The sequence below is a fragment of the Scyliorhinus torazame genome, chromosome 5 (assembly GCF_047496885.1).
Source record: "Scyliorhinus torazame isolate Kashiwa2021f chromosome 5, sScyTor2.1, whole genome shotgun sequence".
In the NCBI taxonomy this organism is placed as follows: Eukaryota; Metazoa; Chordata; class Chondrichthyes; order Carcharhiniformes; family Scyliorhinidae; genus Scyliorhinus; species Scyliorhinus torazame.
The window spans coordinates 83,608,743-83,632,674 of NC_092711.1; the positions used below are offsets into that span (position 1 = coordinate 83,608,743).

A 23,932-nucleotide genomic window follows, 5' to 3' on the forward strand; every position below is an offset into this window, starting at 1 on the left:
CTCACCTGTTGTCTAGTAAATGCCCTCACCTGCATATATCTCAAGAAATTTCCCCGGGGCAACTTATACTTTTCCTCCAATGCTCCCAAGCTCGCAAAAGTCCCATCTATAAATAAATCTCCCACCCTCCTAATTCCCAACTGGAACCAGCTCTGAAATCCTCCATCCATTCTTCCTGGGGCGAACCTATGGTTGTTCCTGATTGGGGACCCCACCAGGGCTCCCCGCACCCCTCTCTGTCGCCTCCACTGTCCCCAGATATTCAATGTTGCCGCCACCACCGGGTTCGTGGTAAACTTTTTAGGTGAGATCGGTAGCGGCGCCGTCACCAGCGCCTCTAAACTCGTCCCTTTACAGGACTTTCTCTCCAGTCTTTCCCACGCCGCTCCCTCACCCTCCATCATCCATTTACGTATCATTGCCACATTGGCGGCCCAATAGTAATCGCCCAAGTTCGGTAGTGCCAATCCTCCTCTGTCCCTACTACGCTGGAGGAACCCCCTCCTTACTCTCGGAACTTTCCCTGCCCACACGAAGCTCGTGATGCTCCTGTCTATTTTATTAAAAAAGGTCTTAGTGATTAGTATAGGGAGACATTGAAATACAAATAAGAACCTCGGGAGGACCATCATCTTAATTGCTTGCACCCTGCCCGCCAGCGATAGAGGCTGCATGTCCCACCTCTTGAAGTCCTCCTCCATTTGTTCTACCAACCGTGTCAGATTAAGTCTGTGCAAGGTTCCCCAGCTCCTAGCGATCTGAATCCCCAGGTATCGGAAGTTTCTTTCCACTTTCCTTAGAGGCAAGCCTTCTATCTCTCTACTCTGGTCCCCTGGATGTATCACAAATAATTCACTCTTCCCCATGTTTAGCCTATACCCCGAGAAATCCCCGAACCCCCTCAAAATTCGCATAACCTCTATCATTCCCCCCGCTGGGTCCGACACGTATAACAATAGGTCATCCGCATATAACGAGACTCGGTGTTCTTCTCCCCCTCTAATCACCCCTCTCCATTTCCTGGAGTCTCTCAACGCCATGGCCAGAGGTTCAATTGCCAACGCGAACAACAATGGAGACAGCGGGCATCCCTGTCTTGTTCCCCTATATAGTCGGAAATACTCCGATCTATGTCGACCTGTAACTACGCTTGCCGTTGGAGCCCCATAAAGAAGTCTAACCCAGCTAATAAACCCGTTCCCAAACCCAAACCTCCTTAACACTTCCCATAAATACTCCCACTCCACCCTATCAAATGCCTTCTCTGCGTCCATTGCCGCCACTATCTCTGCCTCCCCCTCCACTGGGGGCATCATTATCACCCCTAATAGTCGTCGCACGTTAACATTCAGTTGTCTCCCTTTTACGAACCCTGTCTGGTCTTCGTGCACCACCCCCGGGACACAGTCCTCTATCCTCGATGCCAGTACCTTTGCCAACAATTTGGCGTCCACGTTCAACAATGAAATGGGTCTATAGGACCCGCACTGCAACGGATCTTTATCCCTCTTCAAAATTAACGATATCGTCGCCTCCGACATCGTCGGGGGTAGAGTCCCCCCTTTCCTGGCCTCATTGAACGTCCTCACCATCAACGGGGCCAACAAGTCCACATATTTTCTGTAATACTCCACCGGGAACCCGTCTGGTCCTGGGGCCTTCCCTGCTTGCATGCTTCCCAGTCCCTTAATAACCTCGTCCACCCCAATCGGTGCCCCCAGGCCTACCACCCCCCGCTCCTCCACTTTCGGGAACCTCAATTGGTCCAGGAACTGCCGCATCCCCTCCTCTCCCTCTGGGGGTTGAGACCTATACAGTTCCTCATAGAAGGTCTTGAACACCTCATTTATCTTTCCTGCCCTTCGCACCGTGTCTCCCCTTTCGTCTCTAATTCCTCCTATTTCCCTCGCTGCTGCCCTCTTTCGCAATTGATGAGCCAACAGGCGACTCGCCTTTTCCCCATATTCATACCTCCTCCCCTGTGCCTTCCTCCACAGTACCTCCGCCTTTCTGGTGGTCAGAAGGTCAAATTCCGTCTGGAGTCGTCTCCTCTCCCTGTACAATTCCTCCTCCGGGGTCTCTGCAAATTCCCTATCCACCCTTAAAATCTCCCCCAGTAATCTTTCCCTTTCCTTGGCCTCTGTTTTCCTTTTGTGGGCCCCAATGGAGATCAGCTCTCCTCTGACCACCGCTTTTAGTGCTTCCCATACCACTCCCACAGGGACCTCGCCGTCGTCATTGACCTCCAGGTATCTCTCAATACACCCCCGCACTCTTGCACACACTCCCTCATCCGCCATCAGTCCCACATCTAATCGCCAGAGTGTTCTCTGCTCCCTTTCCTCTCCTAATTCCAGGTCCACCCAATGTGGGGCATGATCCGAAACCGCTATGGCTGAGTACTCAGCTTCTTCCACCCTAGAGATCAACGACCTTCCCAAAACAAAAAAATCTATCCGGGAGTACACTTTATGGACATGGGAGAAGAAGGAATACTCCCTAGCCCTAGGTCTAAGAAATCGCCATGGATCCACTCCCCCCATTTGGTCCATAAACCCCTTAAGTACCTTGGCCGCTGCCGGCCTTCTTCCGGTCCTTGAGCTGGATCTATCTAGCCCCGGGTCCAGCACCGTATTAAAGTCCCCTCCTAAAATCAAGTTTCCTACCTCCAGGTCCGGTATACGCCCCAGCATCCGTCTCATAAATCCCGCATCGTCCCAGTTTGGGGCATACACGTTAACCAACACGACCTCCATTCCCTCCAGCCTGCCACTCACCATTACATATCTACCTCCGCTATCTGCTACGATGTTCTTTGCTTCAAATGCGACCTGTTTCCCCACCAAAATGGCCACCCCTCTATTCTTTGCGTCCAGTCCTGAGTGGAACACCTGTCCCACCCATCCTTTCCTTAGCCTAACTTGGTCCGCCACCTTTAGGTGCGTCTCTTGGAGCATAACCACGTCTGCCCTTAGTCCTTTCAAATGCGCGAGCACTCGGGCCCTTTTTATCGGTCCGTTCAGGCCTCTCACGTTCCACGTGATCAGCCTCACTAGGGGGCTACCTGCCCCCCTCCCGTGTCGACTAGCCATTACCTTCTCTAGGCCAGTCCCATATCCCGCCTCCGCGCTCCCGCTCGCTCCCCCAGCGTCGCACACCATCCCCGCCCACCCACTCTTTAACCATTTCCTTTTGGATTTCCGCAGCAGCAACCCAGTTGTCCCCCCCCCCCTTCTCCCTCCCTCCTCCCCTCCCCGCTAGATCTCTTTCTAGCTTGATTGCTCCCCCCATATTACTTCCGTAAGTCAGCTGACTTCAACTGACCCCGGCTACTCCTGCTCACTCCTCGACCCCCCCCATGTGGGGAACTCCCATCCGCCTTGCGCCTGTCTTCCCGCCTTATTCTTTCTGGTGCGGGAACATCCCTTTACCTGACCCGCCTCTTATGGCGCAGCTCCCTTTCCCCTCCCCCTCCCCTTCCCCATTCTCCAACTATGTCCCGTCTTTCCCCCCTCACCGGCGCCCACATTTCCCCAATGTCTCCCCCCTTCCCTGTTTACTTCTCAATTAACTTCCACCGTAACATTAACAATAACATTTCCTGCAGCATCAGTCCCTCAGTTCCGATCCAATTTCTCTTCTTTGATGAAGGTCCATGCTTCCTCCGCCGTCTCGAAATAATGGTGTCTCTCCTGATACGTGACCCATAGTCTTGCCGGCTGCAGCATCCCGAACTTCACCTTCCTTTTATGCAACACCTCTTTGGCTCGGTTGAAGCTCGCCCTCCTTCTCGCCACCTCCGCACTCCAATCCTGGTATACCCGTACCACTGCATTCTCCCATCTGCTACTCCGCACCTTTTTAGCCCATCTCAGGACCTCTTCTCTATCCTTAAGGCGGTAAAATCGCACGATTATCGCCCTGGGTGGTTCTCCCGCTTTTGGTCTTCTCGTCGGAATCCGATTTGCCCACTCCACCTCCACGGGGCCCGTAGGGGCCTCAGCACCCATCAGTGAGCTCAGCATCGTACTTGCGTACGCTCCACAGTCCACTCCTTCCACACCCTCAGGGAGACCCAGTATCCGAAGGTTCTTCCTTCGCGCTCCATTTTCTAGGGCTTCGATCCTTTCAGTACACTTTTTATGAAGTGCCTCGTGCGTCTGTGTCTTAACCGCCAGGCCCAGGATCTCGTCCTCAATATCTGTCACCTTCTGCTCCACCACACGGAGCTCTGTCTCCTGGGTCTTTAATGTCTCCTTGAGCCCCTCAATTGCCTGTAGCAACGGGGTCAGCACCTCCCTCTTCAGCAGCTCCACGCACCGTCTCACAATTTCATGCTCAGGCCCCCATGTCGCCTGCGCTTTCTCCGCCGCCATCTTGTACTTCTCTCTTTCTGACCCTTTGGTCGACGATTCCTCGCGCTGCAGCCGCCGCCGCCGGTTTTTTCCTCCTTCGTTTGGGGGGGACTCCCTTCTCACACGCCCCACACCGGGTTGCGTCGTCGAAAAATTCCCCGTTGAGGCTCTTAAAAGAGCCCGAAGGTCCGTCGGAGCTGGAGCCGCCGAAGCGTGCGGCTAGCTAGGCATCACCGCAACCGGAAGTCCCTTCAGTGGCCTTGATGAGGTCTTTTCACAGTTGTTCCCTCTGCTGCTAGAATTCACCTTTGATACAGGCCCTCAGGTCAGCTTGCAGCTTTAAGCTTGCCCTTCCCCCGCCTGCATGCTGGAAGAGGCCCTGTTTATCCTGTAGTTGCAGCCAAATCTTTCACTGTTTCTGCGTGTGTCTGGCAACCAAGAGACATACCCTTCCTGGGGGACACTGTCGGGGGAATATTGCCGCCTTCTTCCCACACCGGGAAATGTCAAACAAATGCCGTGGGGGCCCTGTAAAAGAGCCCAAAAGTCCGTTCCAAGCAGGAGCTGCCGAATATGCGACCTAGCTCTGCATAGCCGCACCCGGAAGTCATGATAGTGACTTTTAAGGAGAGTCTTGAAAAATACAAGAATAGGATGGGAATAGCAGGATACGGTCCCCGGAAGGGTAAGGGCTTTTAGTTCAGACGAGCAGTATGGTTGGTGCAGGCTTGGAGGGCCGAATGGCCTGTTCCTGTGCTGTACTTTTCTTTGTTCTTTGTGACCATCAAACTGCATTACCGTTGACCTGGGTAATTTCACAACCATGACCCTGGTTTGTAGATACCCAGGTGCCTGATTAATGAAGCAGAACAGCAGCAGAGGAAAGAATATTAAGCAAATTCTGCTCTCTGGATCCCACTGTCTGATGGGATGTCCTGCCCCATGTGTCCAAAAATCTGCAGCTCTGTTCAGTCTCATGAAGACCCAGGGCAGAAACACACAAACCTGAGAAGACGCCATCCTTGAATCGAGCGACTGCTGATGACAACAAGAGTCAATGTGCAGCAGGGAGCAGGAGCGGCCATCCTGGAGCAGGAGCGGTCATCCTGAACCAGGGAGCAGGAGCAGTCATCCTGGACCAGGGAGCAGGAGCGGTCATCCTGGACCAGGGAGCAGGAGCGGTCACCCTGGACCAGGGAGCAGGAGCAGTCATCCTGGACCAGGGAGCAGGAGCGGTCATCCTGGACCAGGGAGCAGGAGCGGTCATCCTGGACCAGGGAGCAGGAGCAGTCATCCTGGACCAGGGAACAGGAGCGGTCATCTTGGACCAGGGAGCAGGAGCGGTCATCCTGGACCAGGGAGGAGTGGTCGTCCTGGACCAGGGAGCAGGGGCGGTCATCCTGGACCAGGGAGCAGCAGTGGTCATACTGAACCAGGGAGCAGGAGCAGTCATCCTGGACCAGGGAGCAGGAGCGGTCATCCTGGACCAGGGAGCAGGAGCGGTCATCCGGGACCAGGGAGCAGGAGCGGTCATCCTGGACCAGGGAGCACGAGTGGTCACCCTGGACCAGGGAGCAGGAGCAGTCATCCTGGACCAGGGAGCAGGGGCAGTCATCCTGGACCAGGGAACAGGAGCGGTCATCTTGGACCAGGGAGCAGGAGCGGTCATCCTGGACCAGGGAGGAGCGGTCATGCTGGACCAGGGAGCACGAGGGGTCATCCTGGACCAGGGAGTAGGAGCGGTCATCCTGGACCAGGGTGCACGAGGGGTCATCCTGGACCAGGGTGCACGAGGGGTCATCCTGGACCAGGGAGCAGGAGCGGCCATCCTGGACAAGGGAGCAGGAGTGGTCATCCTGGACCAGGGAGCAGGAGCGGTCATCCTGGACCAGGGAGCAGGAACGGTCATCCTGGACCAGGGTGCAGGAGCGGTCATCCTGGACCAGGGAGCAAGAGCGGTCGTCCTGGACCAGAGAGCAGGAGCGGTCATCCTGGACAATGGACCAGGGAGCAGGAGCAGTCATCCTGGACCAGGGAGCAGGAGCAGTCATCCTGGACCAGGGAACAGGAGCGGTCATCTTGGACCAGGGAGGAGTGGTCGTCCTGGACCAGGGAGCAGGTGCGGTCATCCTGGACCAGGGAGTAGGAGCGGTCATCCTGGACCAGGGTGCACGAGGGGTCATCCTGGACCAGGGTGCACGAGGGGTCATCCTGGACCAGGGAGCAGGAGCGGCCATCCTGGACCAGGGAGCAGGAGCGGTCATCCTGGACCAGGGAGCAGGAGCGGTCATCCTGGACCAGGGAGCAGGAGCGGTCAGCCTGGACCAGGGAGCAGGAACGGTCTTCCTGGACCAGGGAGCAGGAGCGGTCATCCTGACCAGGGAGCAGGAGCGGTCAATCTGGACAAGGGTGCAGGAGCGGTCATGCTGGACCAGGGAGCACGAGGGGTCATCCTGGACCAGGGAGCAGGAGCGGCCATCCTGGACCAGGGAGCAGGGGAGTCATCCTGGACCAGGGAGCAGGAGCGGTCTTCCTGGACCAGGGAGCAGGAGCGGTCAGCCTGGACCAGGGAGCAGGAGTGGTCATCCTGGACCAGGGAGCAGGAGCGGTCATCCTGGACCAGGGAGCAGGAACGGTCATCCTGGACCAGGGTGCAGGAGCGGTCATCCTGGACCAGGGAGCAAGAGCGGTCATCCTGGACCAGAGAGCAGGAGCGGTCATCCTGGACAATGGACCAGGGAGCAGGAGCAGTCATCCTGGACCAGGGAGCATGAGCGGTCATCCTGGAGCAGGGAGCAGGTGGAGAGAATGCTGTGGATTTCTATCTTGCACTGTGTAAAGGGGAAATAAATAGTACATGTTAAGGTAATAATATGATTTAAGAATGAGGTTTCAGACTGAATAAAACAACAGATACGGGGTTACAGATTGTTACTAAGATTCTAATTGACCTTTGTAAAACTGAACGCACAAGTCAGCAGCATTTGCAGCTGTGTTCTCGCAAGGACAGCGAGCTTCAATAACAAGGAACAGGAGGTAACGGCTGTCTCAGTAACAGTTAGGGACAGTGGACAATAACAAGATAAGCGGTGCCTGCAAGGGTAGGTGAGAGTGCGTGTTTATATATACCAGATTGAAACTTTAAACAGTGACTGTGCATGTGTTCAGAAAGTTAGAACTGTGCCACTTTGTGCAAACAATAAAATTAGTTCAGCGAGAATGCTTGTTGGCTACATCTCGTAAATCTGCTCTGATGCTCCTGTGAATCATTTGTTCGGAGAAGTTAACTGTGACAGGTGATGGTTTCTGTACATTTGCAGGATACTGGAAGTGGAGGATTGACAGACGGAAACTCAAACCAGACATCACATCGCGATCTGACAGAGTCACTCGATTCATCAGAACCTGAATATCAGCAGCATCTGTGTGTGGAAGGTAAAAGGTTTGACTGTTCTGTCTGTGAGGGAAGATTTCAGGTCTCAGTGTGACTGGAAAAGCCCCGAGATTCACAAACCCTGGTTAGGCCAAACCTGGAGAACTGTGTTCAGCTCTGGGCAACAAACCTGAGGAAGGACAGAATGTAGCACAGATTTACCCGAGTGATATCTGAACGCCCAGAGTTAAATTACAAGGTACAATTACAGGAAAGGCTGTGTGGACTGTGCACATTCTCCCCAGTCTGCGTGGGTTTCCTCCGGGTGCTCCGGTTACCTCCCACAAAAATGTGTAGGTTAGGTGGATTGGCCGTGCTAAATTGTCCCTTTGTGTACAAAAGGCGAGGTAGTGTTATGGGAATAGGGTGGGAAAGTAGGCCTCGGTAGGGTGATCTTTCAGAGGGTCAGTATAGACTCGATGGACCGAATGGGCTCCTTCTGCACTGTAAGGATTTAAGGATTTCTTGGAAAGAGCCATAGAGTCAGAATGGTACAGAGGAGGCCATTCCACCCATTGAACCATGCCAGCTCACTACAGCAATCCAGTCAATCCCATTCTCCTGCTCTATCCCGTGTCCTTGCAGCTTTATTTCCCTCCAGTGTCTCTCCAATGTCCTTCAAAATTATTCATCGTGTTTATTTCCACCCCTTCATGGCAGCAGGTTTTGGGTCATTATCACTCACTGTGTAAAAATATTCTCCCCCACATCCCCCTCTATTTCTTATCCAAAAATGTAAATCTCTGTCCCAGATTGTTTCGTTTACCTTATCCAAACACGTCAGAATCTTGAGAACCTGAATGAAATCTCCCCTCAGCTTCTTTTGCTCAAACTATTCTGGTAAATCTGCAACTTCTCAGAATCTTCACTTCCTTCCTAAAGTCTGGTTACCGGATCCGGACACAATACTCGAGATGTGACCTAACCAGAGCGTTATAAAGATTCAGCATAACTTCCCGGTTTTTCTATCAGTATTCCTGCTTATGAAGCTCAACACCCCATTTGCTTTACTAACTACTCTCTCAATATGTCTTGCAGATATACAAAATCCTTTTCCTTCACCTCAAACCTCTATCTCTCTCCTTTCGTAGAGGCCAGAGTCCTGTGTAGGTCCAGATCAGGTGGCAGGTTCCCTCCCTGAAGGACATTGGTGAACCAGTTGAGTTTTCACAATAATCCAGTAACTTTCATCATCACTTCTTCCTAGTCTCCGGTCGCACGGTGGTTCGCACTGCTGCTTTATGGTGATGGAGGCTGAAGGTTTGAAAGATTTGTCAAACTTCTGGTCAAGTTGTCCTTCGGGGAGGAAACCTTCCACCTGGTCTCTGAAAGGAGAGAGATAGAGGCGGGAGGTGAAGGAAAAGGATTTTGTATATCTGCAAGATATATTGAGAGAGTAGTTAGTAAAGCAAATGGGGTGTTGTGGCGCAGCCACAGGCTCAGCCTGATTGGCTGATTCTTGGCGGCATTTTGTGTTTGCGAATTAGAGCTGGAGATGGATGGTCAGTTCCCCTCTGTCCGGGGTGGGGGGGATGGTCAATTCCCCTCTGTCCGGGGTGGGGGGTGTCAGTTCCCCTCTGTCCGGGGTGGGGGGGGGGTCAGTTCCCCTCTGTCCTGTGTGGGGGGGATGGTCAGTTCCCCTCTGTCCGGGGGTGGGGGGATGGTCAGTTCCCCTCTGTCCAGGGTGGGGGGGGGGGGGGGGGGATGGTCAGTTCCCCTCTGTCCGGGGGTGGGGGGATGGTCAGTTCCCCTCTGTCCAGGGTGGGGGGGGGGATGGTCAGTTCCCCTCTGTCCAGGGTGGGTGGGGGATGGTCAGTTCCCCTCTGTCCAGGGTGGGTGGGGGATGGTCAGTTCCCCTCTATCCTGGGAGCGGGGGTATGGTCAGTTCCCCTCTGTCCTGGGTGGGGGGGTGGTCAGTTCTCCTCTGTCCAGGGGCGGGGGGATGGTCAGTTCCCCTCTGTCTGGGGTGGGGGGGGGGGATGGTCAGTTCCCCTCTGTCCTGGGAGCGGGGGGATGGGCAGTTCCCCTCTGTCCTGTGTGGGGGGGGGGGGGATGGTCAGTTCCCCTCTGTCCAGGGGTGGGGGGATGGTCAGTTCCCCTCTGTCCAGGGTGGGGGGGGGGGTGGTCAGTTCCCCTCTGTCCTGGGAGCGGGGGGATGGTCAGTTCCCCTCTGTCCTGGGTGGGGGGGGGAATGGTCAGTTCCCCTCTGTCCGGGGTGTGGAGGATGGTCAGTTCCCCTCTGTCCAGGGTGGGGGGGAGGGGAGATGGTCAGTTCCCCTCTGTCCTGGAAGGGGGGAATGGTCAGTTCCCCACTGTCCTGGGTGGGGGGGGGGATGGTCAGTTCCCCTCAGTCCAGGGTGGGGGGTGGTCAGTTCCCCTCTGTCCGGGGTGGGGGGGGGTGGTGGATGGGCAGTTCCCCTCTGTCCGGGGGTGGGGGGGATTCAAACTCATTACCCAGTGTGCTGTTGATCACCTTTACTTTACATGAGAAATTCCCGCTTCGATCCCGCCTGGAAACTTTGTGTTTAAAATTGTTACTGATAAGGAACTAACAGTGAGTTTAGTTTCATGTTGGACAGGGTGAGAGTTCATGTGTTTCATTCTTGAAAAACTCCTTCTTCACCTTTAAACAGGGAACAGTAGGGTGGCACGTGGTGCAGTGGTTAGCACTGGGACTATGGCGCATGAGGACCCGATTTCAAATCCCGGCCCTGGGTCACTGTCCGTGTGGAGTCTGCACATTCTCCCCATGTCTGCGTGGGTTTCACCCCCACAACCCAAAGATGTGCAGGTTAGGTGGATTGGTCACGCTAACTTGCCCATTAATTGGAAAAAAAATAATTGGGTATTCTAAATTTATTTTAAAAACAGGGAACAGTGAGAGAAACCTGATCCACAGTGACCCAAAAACCAGATACTGTAGATGCTGGAAATCCGACCTCAAAACAGAAAATAGTAGAAACACGGAGCAGGTCAAACAACATCTGTGCAGAGGACCAGAGTGAATGCTTCAGGCCGGTGACCTTTTATCCAAGCTGGAAGAATTTGGAAATTGAATAGTTTATCAACAAGTACAGAGGCCGGGAAAGAGAGGGGGAGACGAACGTGATAAATATAAGAAATGGTCATACTTCATAGTTTGTATTTTGCAGTAATATTATGAAAAGCTAGGTTAAATGTTTACAGACATGATGTCTGCGAGAGATTGATTATCTCACTTCTAATTCTGTGACTTTTGCAGGGGAAGTTTAATATGGACACGGTAGGGCAGCACGGTGGCGCAGTGGGTTAGCACTGTGGCCTCACGGCACCAAGTTCCCAGGTTCGATCCCAGCTCTGGGTCACTGTCCATGTGGAGTTTGCACATTCTCCCCGTGTTTGCGTGGGTTTCGCCCCCACAACCCAACGATGTGCAGGGTAGTGGATTGGCCACGCTAAACTGCCCCTTAATTGGAAAAATGAATTGGGTACTCTAAATTTAAAAAAAATAATAATAAGGACTTGGAGAATCCACACTGAGTAAAGAACTAGATTCATTTACAATACGGTATATACACTGCCTGCTCGCTCCCTCCCGGGTTCCTCTCATGGTTGGTCCCTTACCGACCATTTTACCGTTTGTAGCGAGAGAGCTAATGTAATGGTGTCACAGTTTGAGCCTGGCTAAACAAGTCAAGAGACCATAATTACAAAAGATAAGGCAGCAGAATTAGGCCATTTGATCATGGCTGATATGTATCTCATCCCCATTCACCTGCTTTCTCCCTGTAATACCTGATCCCCTTATTAATCAAGTACCTATCTATCTCTATCTTAAAAACACTCAGTGACTGACATCACGTGGTGGCACATGGTTAGCACTACTACCTCACAGTGCCAGGGACCCAGGTTAATTCCAGCCTTGGGTCACTGTCTGTGTGGAGTTTGCACTTTCTCCCCGTGTCTGCGTGGGTTTCTTCCGGATGCTCCACTTTCCTCCCACAGTCCAAAGATGTGCAGGTTAGGTGGATTGCCCATGCTAAATTGCCTTCGGTGTCCGGGGATGTGTTGGTTAGGTGGGGTTAAGGGGATAGGGCGGGAGAGTGGCTCTGAGTAGGGTGCTCTTTCAGAGGGTCGGTGTGCATACTTGATAGTGCAGAAAGACGCCATTTGCCCCATCAAGTTCGATGTTTATGTGACTTGGCCTCCACAGTCTTCTTCAGCGAAGAGTTCCACAGGTTCACCACCCTCAGGCTGAAGAAATTCCTCCTCCCCTCAGTTTTAAATGATCGCCCCTTCAGTCTGAGGCTATGCCCTCGGGTTCTAATCTCTCCTACCAGTGGAAACATTTTCTCCACGTCCACTCTATCTGGGTATTCTGTAAGTTTCAATGAGATTCCCATTCATCCTTCTAAACTCCATCGAGTACAGACCCAGAGTCCTCAATCGCTCCTCATATGACAAATCTTTCATTCCAGGGATCATTCTTGTGATCCTCCTCCAGACACCCTCCAAGGCCAGTACATCCTTCCTTAGACACGGGGCCCAAAACTGCTCACAATACTCAAAATGTGGTCTGATGAGAGGCATGGCAGTACATCCCTGCACTTGTATTGTAGCTCTCTTAAAATGAATGCGAACATTGCATTTGCCTTTCTAACTGCCGACTTTCCTTTATTTGTTCTTGGGATGTGGGTGTCGCTGGCTGAGCCGGCATTTGCTGCCCATCCCTAATTGCCCTTGAACTGAGTGGCTTGCTGGGCCATTTCAGAGGGGGCAGTTTGGGAGGATGTGAGGCTGAAGTGATTAAATGACAAAGGGGATAATGGTGCAAGACAAAACTGGGAGACAATGATATAAGTAAATAAACTAATAGGACACGAGAAGAAATAAAAGACAGGTCCAGGTGAGGTATAAATGGCAACAGCAGAACCGTTACCAGCACCAACTGTCTGAAAATATCGGAGTGATGATTATAATCTGAAATTACTGAAATGAATGTTGTGTCTGGAAGGTCAGAAATTGCCTGATCAAGGATGAGGTTCTGTTCCTCGAGTTTCCTTTGAGCTTTATTGGAGCAGTGCAGGAGGCCGAGGACAGAGTGGGAATGGGGCGGGGAATTAAAATATTAAATGATCAGAAGCTCAGGATTATGCTTGCAGACTGAATGGTGATGTTCCACAGTCACCAATCCAGATTTAATCTCCTCAGTGTGGGGGAGACCAAATCGTGAGCAGTGAATACACAATACTGGAAAGCAAGAAGTACAAGTAAATCACTGTCACCTGGAAAGTGTGTTTGGAATCCTGGAATATGGGAAGGATGGCGATGAACTGTTAGTTGGTTGTGTCTGCATGGAAATGACTGACCGTGATGTTCATGAAAACACAAGAAATGGGAGTGGATGCAGACCATACGGCTCATCGAGCCTCTGCATTTCTTGCTGGCTGTAACCTGTCCATTCAGGCTTCATTCCGATAAACTTTCCTGTATCTTCCTCAGTCCTTCTAGGTCCATCAAATGATATGGAGACATTAGCTCAACAATCCTATGAATTAAACTTTAGTCTGGCCCAGTGTCACCGAGCTGAAATCCAGTCTTTCTCTGACACATTATTCTTAATGTCATCACTGACAGGTTAAGAATGAAAAAGCCAACTTTTTAGCAGTAAGGGGAAGAGGCAAGTTTGTAGATACAGAATCACAGAATCTACAGTGCAGAAGGAGGCCGTTTGGCGCATCGAGTCTGCACCGGCCTTAGCACCCTACCTAACCCCACACCTCCACCCTATCCCCACACTTCCACCCTATCCCCGTAACCCCACCTTCCCTTAACTTTTTTGGATGCTAAGGGCAATTTAGCATAGCCAATCCACATATCCCTGCACATCTTTGGATTGTGGAAGGAAACTGGAGCACCCGATGGAAACCCACGCAGACACGGGGAGAACGTGCAGACTCCGCACAGACAGTGACCCCAAGCCGGAATCGAACCTGGGACCCTGGTGCTGTCAAGCCATTGTGCTAACCATTGTGCTGCCGTGCTGCCCGATGTTCTACAGTGTCACAGACTGGCTCGTTGGATCTTATTCTGTCCCATCGTACATTCAGCTAATAGTAAAATGTGTAAAATACTGCAACATACAGGCATTTGAGGACAACGGTGAGTTTGCTGCTCAGATTAGTTCAAGTCTCCATATTGTAAAATGGATCTAGAAGGACTGGAGAAGATGTAACAGATGATACAGATAGTAAAAGTTTCTACAAATATATTTTTAAAAAAGAGTGGCTGAGGTAAATATTGGTCCATTAGAGGATGAGAAGGAGATTTAATAATGGGAGATGAGGAAATGGCTGAGGAACTGAACAGGTTTTTTGGGTCGGTCTTCACAGTGGAAGACACAAATAACATGCCAGTGACAGATGGAAATGAGGCTATGACAGGTGAGGACCTTGAGACGATTGTGATCACCAAGGAGGTAGTGATGGGCAAGCTAATGGGGCTAAAGGTAGACAAGTCTCCTGGACCTGATGGAATGCATCCCAGAGTGCTAAAAGAGATGGCTAGGGAAATTGCAAATGCACTAGTGATAATTTACCAAAATTCACTAGACTCGGGTGGTCCTGGCGGATTGGAAATGAGCAAATGTGACACCACTGTTTTAAAAAGGAGGTAGGCAGAAAGCGGGTAATTATAGGTCAGTGAGCTTAACTTCGGTAGTAGGGAAGATGCTGGAATCTGTCATCAAGGAAGAAATAGCGAGGCATCTGGATGGAAATTGTCCCATTGGGCAGACGCAGCATGGGTTCATAAAGGGTAGGTCATGCCTAACTAATTTAGTGGAATTTTTTGAGGACAATACCAGAGCGGTAGATAACGGGGAGCCAATGGATGTGGTATATCTGGATTTCCAGAAAGCCTTTGACATGGTGCCACACAAAAGGTTGCTGCATAAGATAAAGATGCATGGCATTAAGGGTAAAGTAGTCGCATGGATAGAGGATTGGTTAATTAATAGAAAGCAAAGAGTGGGGATTAATGGGTGTTTCTCTGGTTGGCAATCAATAGCTCGTGGTGTCCCTCAGGGATCAGTGTTGGGCTCACAATTGTTCACAATTTACATAGATGATTTGGAGTTGGGGACCAAGGGCAATGTGTCCAAGTTTGCAGACGACACTAAGATGAGTGTGAAAGCAAAAAGTGCAGAGGATACCAGAAGTCTGCAGAGGGATTTGGATAGGTTAAGTGAATGGGCTTGTGTCTGGCAGATGGCATACAATGTTGACAAATGTGAGGTTATCCATTTTGGTAGGAATAACAGCAAAAGGGATTATTATTTAAATGATAAAATATTAAAACATGCTGCTGTGCAGAGAGACCTGGGTGTGCTAGTGCATGAGTCGCAAAAAGTTGGTTTACAGGTGCAACAGGTGATTAAGAAGGCGAACGGAATTTTGTCCTTCATTGCTAGAGGGATGGAGTTTAAGACTAGGGAGGTTATGCTGCAATTGTATAAGGTGTTAGTGAGGCCACAGCTGGAGTATTGTGTTCAGTTTTGGTCTCCTTACTTGAGAAAGGACGTACTGGCACTGGAGGGTGTGCAGAGGAGATTCACTAGGTTAATCCCAGAGCTGAAGGGGTTGGATTACGAGGAGAGGTTGAGTAGACTGGGACTGTACTCGCTGGAATTTAGAAGGATGAGGGGGGATCTTATAGAAACATATAAGATTATGAAGGGAATAGATAGGATAGATGCGGGCAGGTTGTTTCCATTGGCGGGTGAAAGCAGAACTAGGGGGCATAACCTCAAAATAAGGGGAAGTAGATTTAGGACTGAGTTCAGGAGGAACTTCTTCACCCAAAGGGTTGTGAATCTATGGAATTCCTTGCCCAGTGAAGCAGTAGAGGCTCCTTCATTAAATGTTTTTAAGATAAAGATAGATAGTTTTTTGAAGAATAAAGGGATTAAGGGTTATGGTGTTCGGGCCGGAAAGTGGAGCTGAGTCCACAAAAGATCAGCCATGATCTCATTGAATGGTGGAGCAGGCTCGAGGGGCCAGATGGCCTACTCCTGCTTCTAGTTCTTATCATGGCCAATCCGCCTAACCTGCACATCTTTGGACTGTGGGAGGAAACCGGAGCACCCAGAGGAAACCCACGCTACATACGGGGAGGATGTGCAGACTCCGCACAGACAGTGACCGAAGCCGGAATCGAACCTGGGACCCTGGAGCTGTGAATCAACAGTGCTAACCACTGTGCTGACCATTGTGACAGGGGGATAGTGTGGGAAAACGGTGCTGAGGTAGGTCAGCGAATGATCCCATTGAATGGTTCAGGCTCGATGGGCCGAATGGCCGACTGCAGCTCATATTTGTTGTGATCTCCTGGACAGGAAGCTGTGAGCTTCGATCTGTCAATCAACATGAATCCGCACCTGAAGGGGAATTGCAAGGGTGAATATTAGATACAGCAGAGTGATAATGGAGGGAGAGTATGTGGGATGGAGCTTTACAGCTTTCGTGGAATAAGAGAGGACAAATGTTCCATAGAAACGAGAATTGTCTGTTCTAAGTTTTGATCCTGTACTAACAGTGATGAATTTTGTAAATTGTTTTTACAGGATATTAGATGAGGAGGAATTACAGACAGAAATCTCAAACATTACGTCTCGATCTGACAGAGTCACTTGATTCCTTGGAACCTGAACATCATCGGCCTTTGAATCTAGAAGGAGAAATGTTTACCCGAACTGTCAGCTAATGATTTCAAACATCAGTGTGACTGGAAAAGCAGCGAGACCCACACAACACACACCCGAGTGAGAGTGTTCCAGTGAACTGACTGTGGAAACATCAGTGTGACTGGAAAAGCACCGAGACCCACACAACACACAACCGAGTGAGAGTGTTCCAGTGAACTGACTGTGGAAACATCAGTGTGACTGGAAAAGCACCGAGACCCACACAACACACAACCAAGTGAGAGAGTACATAGACTCCCAGAATTTGGCCCATCGAGTCTGCACCGGCCCTTGGAAAGATCATCCTGCCTAAGCCCACACCTCCACCCTATCACCATAACCCAATAACCCCACCCAACCTTTTCCGAAACTAAGGGCAATTTATCACAGCCAATCCACCTAACCTGCACGTCTTTGGACTGTGGGAGGAAACCGGAGCACCCGGAGGAAACCCACGCTGACACGGGGAGAACGTGCAGACTCTGCACAGACAGTTCCAGTGAACTTACTGTGTAAAGAACTTTAACCAGTTACACAGCCTGAATAAACATAACATTCACAGCAGGGAGAGACCATACCCATGTTGTGTCTGTGGAAGAGGCTTCAATTGATCATCCAACCTGAAGAGCCACGGGGAGACCCTAGACATGGGGAAACCGTGGAAATGTGGGGACTGTGGCAAGGCATTCCGAGCCCCATCAGAGCTGGAAACCCATCGACGCAGTCACACTGGGGAGAGGCCGTTCACCTGCTCTCAGTGTGGGAAGGGATTCAGTCAATTATCCGCCCTGAAGACACACCAGCGAGTTCACACTGGGGAGAGGCCGTTCACCTGCTCTCAGTGTGGGAAGGGATTCACTCAGTCATCCGGCCTGCAGACACACCAGCGAGTTCACACTGGGGAGAGGCCATTCACCTGCTCTCAGTGTGGGAAGGGATTCCGTGATTCATCAACCCTGCAGAGACATCAGCGAATTCTCACTGGGAAGAGGCCATTCACCTGTTCTCAGTGTGGGAAGGGATTCACTCAGTCATCCGGCCTGCAGACACACCAGCGAATTCACAATGGGGAGAGGCCATTCACCTGCTCTCAGTGTGGGAAGGGATTCACTCAGTTATCCGCCCTGCAGACACACCAGCGAGTTCACACTGGGGAGAGGCCATTCACCTGCTCTCAGTGTGGGAAGGGATTCCGTGATTCATCAACCCTGCAGAGACATCAGCGAATTCACACTGGGGAGAGGCCATTCACCTGTTCTCAGTGTGGGAAGGGATTCACTCAGTCATCCGGCCTGCAGACACACCAGCGAATTCACAATGGGGAGAGGCCATTCACCTGCTCTCAGTGTGAGAAGGGATTCACTCAGTCATCCGCCCTGCAGACACACCAGCGAGTTCACACTGGGGAGAGGCCATTCACCTGCTCTCAGTGTGGGAAGAGATTCCGTGATTCATCATCCCTGCGGAGACACCGGCGAGTTCACACTGGGGAGAGGCCATTCATCTGTTCTCAGTGTGGGAAAGGATTTGCTCAGTTATCTTACCTGCGGACACACCAGCGAATTCACACTGGGGAGAGGCCGTTCACCTGCTCTCAGTGTGGGAAAGGGTTCCGTGATTCATCCAACCTGCGGAGACACCAGCGAGTTCACACTGGGGAGAGACCGTCCACCTCTCAATGTGAGACGGGATTGCATGTTTAATCGCATCTGCTGTGACACCAACAATTTCACAATTGATTACAGGGGTTGGATTCTGCTGTTATTGTTTCTGCTCTACACCCAGGACTGCATTTTGTTCATTCTGACAGGTGGTCAGTGGGGATGGTCGGAGGGTTTCTTTCTGCTGGACTGACCGGTCTCACCACTTTGCCTCCAGTGGGCTGATGCTCTTTGAGCCTTGTTGCTAATCCCTGGCTTCAAATTGCACAAGGATCACAGAGCGAAAGGGGGTTTGGAAGTTTGAAGATATTTAGTTTCAATTTCTGTTTGGAACCTCCTCCCCCCCCCCCCCCAAGCCATGTTGCCATGGAGATGGGCCCTGGTGGTTACATGTTTTTTTTGTTTAATTTATCTGGGTGTTCCTCACAGAGGAAAACTATCACGGTGTGAGGGGCAATTTGTCTGGGGTGGTCTGGGAAACTGATTGGTACAGATAATACCTAATATTTAAGGAATTATTACATATTTATCAGGGGGTTTGTTAGCTCAGTTGACTGGACGACTGGTTTGTGATGCAGAGCAAGGCCAACAGTGAGGATTCAACTCCCGTACTGGCTGAGTTTATTCATGAAGGCCCCGCCTTCTCAACCAGGCCCCTCACCTGAGGTGTGCTGACCCTCGGGTTAAATCACCTCCAGTCAGCTCTCTCTCTGTCAAAGGTGAGAGCAGCCTACGGTCCTCTGTGATTGAACAACTTTAATTTCACACATATACAACAAATATAGATTCCTTTAAGGAACAAAATTCCAACAGGAAAAGTGATGTAACCGTGGCTAACAAGAAAAGTTAAAGATTCCATGAGATCCATTAGAATTCAGCAAAGGAGGACCAAGAGACTGATGAGAGCAAACTGACGAGAAACATAAAAAATGACTGGAAAAGCCTCTACGGGAATGTGAAAAGGAAAAGATTAGCGAAGGCCAATGTGGGTCCATTCCAGGCAGAGACAGGAGAGTTTATTTATTTTTTTGAAAATATATTCATTAAAGTTTTTTAACAAAACATAACAATTTTTCCCCTTACAAACAATAAACCCCCCCCCACCCGTAACAAAATAACACAAAATCACCCTGAGCAAGATATATACATGGTAAGATGATATATTTACATAGCTTTATACACTGGCTCTTGCCCATTCGTGCCAGTTTCCCCCATCCTCCATGTTATCTCCCGCTCATCCGTCCTCTCAAGCAGTCTCTCGTTCCCCCCCCCCCCCCCCCCCCCCCCCGCCAGGGTTGCTGCTGCTGCTGACCGGCCTTCCTCTAACACTCCGCGAGATAGTCTAGGAACGGTTGTCACCACCTGTAGAACCCCTGCGCAGACCCCCTTAAGGCAAACTTAATCCTCTCCAACTTTATGAACCCAGCCATGTCATTTGTCTAGGCCTCCACGCTAGGGGGCTTTGCCTCCTTCCACATGAGCAAGATCCTTCGCCGGGCTACCAGGGACGCAAAGACCAGAATGCCGGCCTCCACTACTCTAAATATTGCTAGCCCCCAGCTTGGCTTGACCCGGACTTTCACCACCTGAGATATTGCTCCCGCCACTCCTCTCCAGAACCCCTCCAGTGCCGGACATGTCCAGAACATGTGGACATGGTTCGCCGGGCTCCCTGAACATCTTACGCATCTGTCCTCTACCCCAAAGAACCTACTCAACCTCACCCCCGTCAGGTGCGCTCTGCGAAACACCTTAAATTGTATCAGGCTAAGCCTGGCACATGAGGAGGACGAATTAACCCTACCCAGGGCGTCCGCCCACAAACCTTCCTCGATCTCCTCCCCCAGCTCCTCCTCCCATTTACCCTTCAACTCTTCTGCTAGCGCTTCCCCCTCTTCTTTCATCTCTTGGTGTATTGCCGAAACCTTGCCCTCCCCGACCCATACACCCGAAATCACCCTGTCTTGAACTTCTTGTGCCGGGAGCAGCGAGAATTCCCTGACCTGTCGCCTCACAAAAGCCCTCACCTGCATATATCGGAATGCATTTCCCGGGGGTAGCTCAAACTTCTCCTCCAGTGCCCCTAGGCTCGCAAATGTCCCGTCGATGAACAGGTCCCCCATTCTTCTAATCCCCGCCCGGTGCCAGCCCTGGAACCCCCCGTCCATCTTCCCCGGGACAAACCGGTGGTTACTCCTAATCGGGGACCACACCGAGGCTCCCATTGCACCCCTATGCCGTCTCCACTGGCCCCAGATCCTTAACGTTGCCGCCACCACCGGACTCGTGGTGTACTTCGATGGCTGGAGCGGCAGCAGTGCCGTCACCAGCGCCCCCAAGCTCGTTCCTTTGCAGGACGCCATCTCCATCCTCTTCCATGCCGCCCCCTCTCCCTCCATAACCCACTTGCGGATCATCGCCACGTTTGCTGCCCAGTAGTAGCTCCCTAGGTTTGGCAGCGCCAGCCCTCCTCGGTCCCTACTGCGCTCCAGGAACCCTCTCCTTACCCTCAGGGTCTTGTTCGCCCACACAAACCCCATAATACTCCTACCTACTCTCTTGAAAAAGCCCTTGGTAATCAAGATGGTGAGGCACTGGAACACAAACAAAAACCTCGGAAGGACCACCATTTTGACCGACTGCACTCTACCCGCCAACGAGAGCGGCAACATGTCCCATCTTTTCAAGTCCACCTCCATTTGGTCCACCAACCACGTCAGATTCAGTTTGTGTCGGGCCCCCCAGCTCCTGGCTATCTGCATCCCTAGATACCGAAAGCTCCCCTCCGCCCTCCTCAGCGGTAGGTCCCCTATCCCTCTTTCTTGGTCCCCTGCCTGTAATACAAAAAGCTGGCTCTTCCCTACATTGAGCTTATAGCCCGAGAACTCCCTAAACTCCCTCAAAGTCTGCATGACCTCCACCATCCCCTCCATTGGGTCCGCCACGTACAGCAGCAGGTCGTCCGCATATAGCGACACCCGATGCTCTTCTCCCCCGCGGACCACCCCCTTCCATTTATTGGACTCCCTCAGTGATATGGCCAAGGGTTCGATCGCCAATGCAAACAACGGGGGGACAGAGGGCACCCCTGCCTCGTTCCTCGGTACAGCCGAAAGTACTCCGACCTCCGCCGGTTCGTCACCACACTTGTCACCGGGGCGCTGTAGAGAAGCCTAACCCAGCTAATAAACCCTCCCCCGAACCCAAACCTGTGCAACACCTCCCAGAGGTACTCCCACTCTACTCGGTCAAAGGCCTTTTCCGCGTCCATGGCTGCCACTATCTCCGCCTCTCCCTCCTCCGATGGCATCATAATCACGTTTAAGAGCTGCCGCACATTCGTATTTAGTTGCCTGCCCTTTACAAATCCCGCCTGGTCCTCATGTATCATCCCCGGCACACAGTCCTCAATCCTCGTGGCCAGCACTTTTGCCAATAGCTTAGCGTCCACATTAAGGAGCGAAATCGGCCTATACGATCCACATTGCTGTGGGTCCTTGTCTCGCTTCAGAATCATGGAAATTGTCGCCTCCGACATTGTCGGGGGCAGGGTCCCCTGCTCTCTTGCCTCGTTAAAGGTCCTCACTAATAGCGGGGCCAACAGGTCCGCATACTTTCTATAGAACTCCACCGGGAACCCGTCCGGCCCCGGGGCCTTCCCAGCCTGCATGCTCCCCAAGCCCTTACTCAGCTCCTCCAACCCGATTGGTGCCCCCAGACCAGCCACCTCTTGCTCCTCCACCCTCAGGAACCGCAGTTGGTCCAGGAATCTTACCATCCCCTCTTCCCCCCCGGGGGCTGGGATCTGTACAGCTCTTCGTAGAAGGCCTTGAATACCTTGTTTATTTCCGTTGCACTCTGGGCCATGACTCTCCCACCATCTTTGACTCCCCCTATTTCCCTCTCTGCCGCCCTCTTGCGGAGCTGGTGTGCCAGCATCCAACTGGCCTTTTCCCCACACTCGTAGGTCGCCCACTGCGCCTTCCTCCATTGTGCCTCCGCCTTCCCCGTGGTCAACAGGTCAAACTCCATCTGGAGCCGTCGTCTTTCCCCAAGTAATCTTTCCTCCGGGGCCTCTGCGTATCTCCTGTCCACTCGCAATATCTCCCCCGCTAACCTCTTCCTTTCCCTGCCCTCTGTCTTCTCTCTATGGGCCCTGATGGAGATTAGCTCTCCCCTGATCACCGCCTTCAGCGCCTCCCACACCACCTCCACTCGCACCTCCCCATTGTCATTGGCCTCCAGGTACCTTTCAATACACCCCCTTACCTTACCACACACCACCTCATCTGCCAACAGTCCCACATCCAACCACCACAGCGGGCGCTGGTCCCTCTCCTCTCCCAGCATCACTTCCACCCAGTGCGGGGCATGGTCCGAAACGGCTATGGTCGAATACTCCATCCCCTCCACCCTCGGGATAAGTACCCTGCCCAGCACAAAGAAGTCTATCCGGGAGTATGCCTTGTGCACGTGGGAGAAGAAAGAAAATTCTCTGGCCTGCGGTCTTGCAAACCTCCATGGGTCCACTCCCCCCATCTGGTCCATAAACCCCCTGAGCACCCTGGCCGCCGCCGGCCTCCCCCCGTCCTTGATCTGGAGCGGTCTAGTACTGGATCCAGCACTGTATTAAAGTCCCCTCCCATTATCAGTCCTCCTACCTCCAGGTCCAGGTTGCGCTCCAACATGCGCTTCATAAATCCAGCATCATCCCAGTTCGGGGCGTATACATTTACCAACACCACCCACGTCCCTTGCAACCTACCACTCACGATCACGTATCTCCCTCCCTTGTCCGCTTCGATAGTCTTGGCCTCAAATGAAACATGTTTTCTCACCAGAATTGCCACCTCCACTGTTTTTCGCGTCCAGTCCCGAGTGAAATACCTGTCCTACCCATCCCCTTCTTAACCTAACCTGGTCCGCCACCTTCAGGTATGTCTCTAGGAGCATTGCCACGTCTACCTTCAGTCCCTTCAAGTGCGCGAACACTCGAGCCCGCTTCACCAGCCCATTCAGGCCCCTCACATTCCACGTTATCAGGCGGATTGGAGGGGCTCTCACCCCCCACCCCCCCGCCGACTAGCCATCTCCTTTTCTGGGCCAGTCCCGTGTCCGCGTCTACCTCGCCCTCCAGGCCCCCAATCGGGGGACCTCCATCCCGGCCACCTCTTCTGTATCCCATTCCCTTTCGGCCAGTGCAGCAGCAACCGTCCCCCCCCCCCCCCCCCCGCCCAGATCCCTGTCTAGCTTTTTTGCTCCCCCCATATCACTCCCGTAAGTCTCCTGACCCCGGCTTCCCCCGCCATCCCTTTGACCCCCTCGTGTGGGAATCTCCCCATCAGTAGACGTTCCTACGTTCCCCCTCCCACCTTTCTTTCCGCGCGCAGGAGAAAAACCCCGCACTTTCCAGAGCCTGCCCCCCCCCCCCCCCCCGACGCAGCTTCTGTTGCGGCCTTGTCTCTCGTCCCCAGTCCATATAACATTCCCTGCGCGTGCTTGCCTCCCTATACACAACCGCCATCATACTGCAACCCTCAAATACCCCCCACCCTCACAAACCCTCAATTAGAGTCCAACTTTTCAGTTTGTATAAAGGTCCACGCCTCTTCGGGCGTTTCAAAATAGTGGTGTTGGCCGTTATATGTGACCCACAGTCGCGCTGGCTGCAACATTCCAAATTTCACTCCTTTCCGATGCAGCACCGCTTTGGCCCAGTTGAAACCCGCTCTCCGCTTAGCGACCTCCGTGCTCCAGTCCG

General features: G+C 52.2%; 1 protein-coding gene across 1 annotated transcript in view; it reads left to right on the plus strand.

Annotated features, from left to right (window-relative positions):
* The window catches only part of LOC140418701 (uncharacterized), a 59,529-nt gene extending 40,038 nt beyond the window's left edge, over positions 1 to 19,491 (plus strand). Inside the window, 2 exon segments of the mRNA XM_072502278.1 lie at positions 17,213 to 18,090; positions 18,092 to 19,491. Of these exon segments, the coding sequence (XP_072358379.1) occupies positions 17,213 to 18,090; positions 18,092 to 18,364 (1,151 nt within the window). The 3' untranslated portion in view covers positions 18,365 to 19,491.
* The last annotated feature ends 4,441 nt before the right edge of the window (positions 19,492 to 23,932 follow it).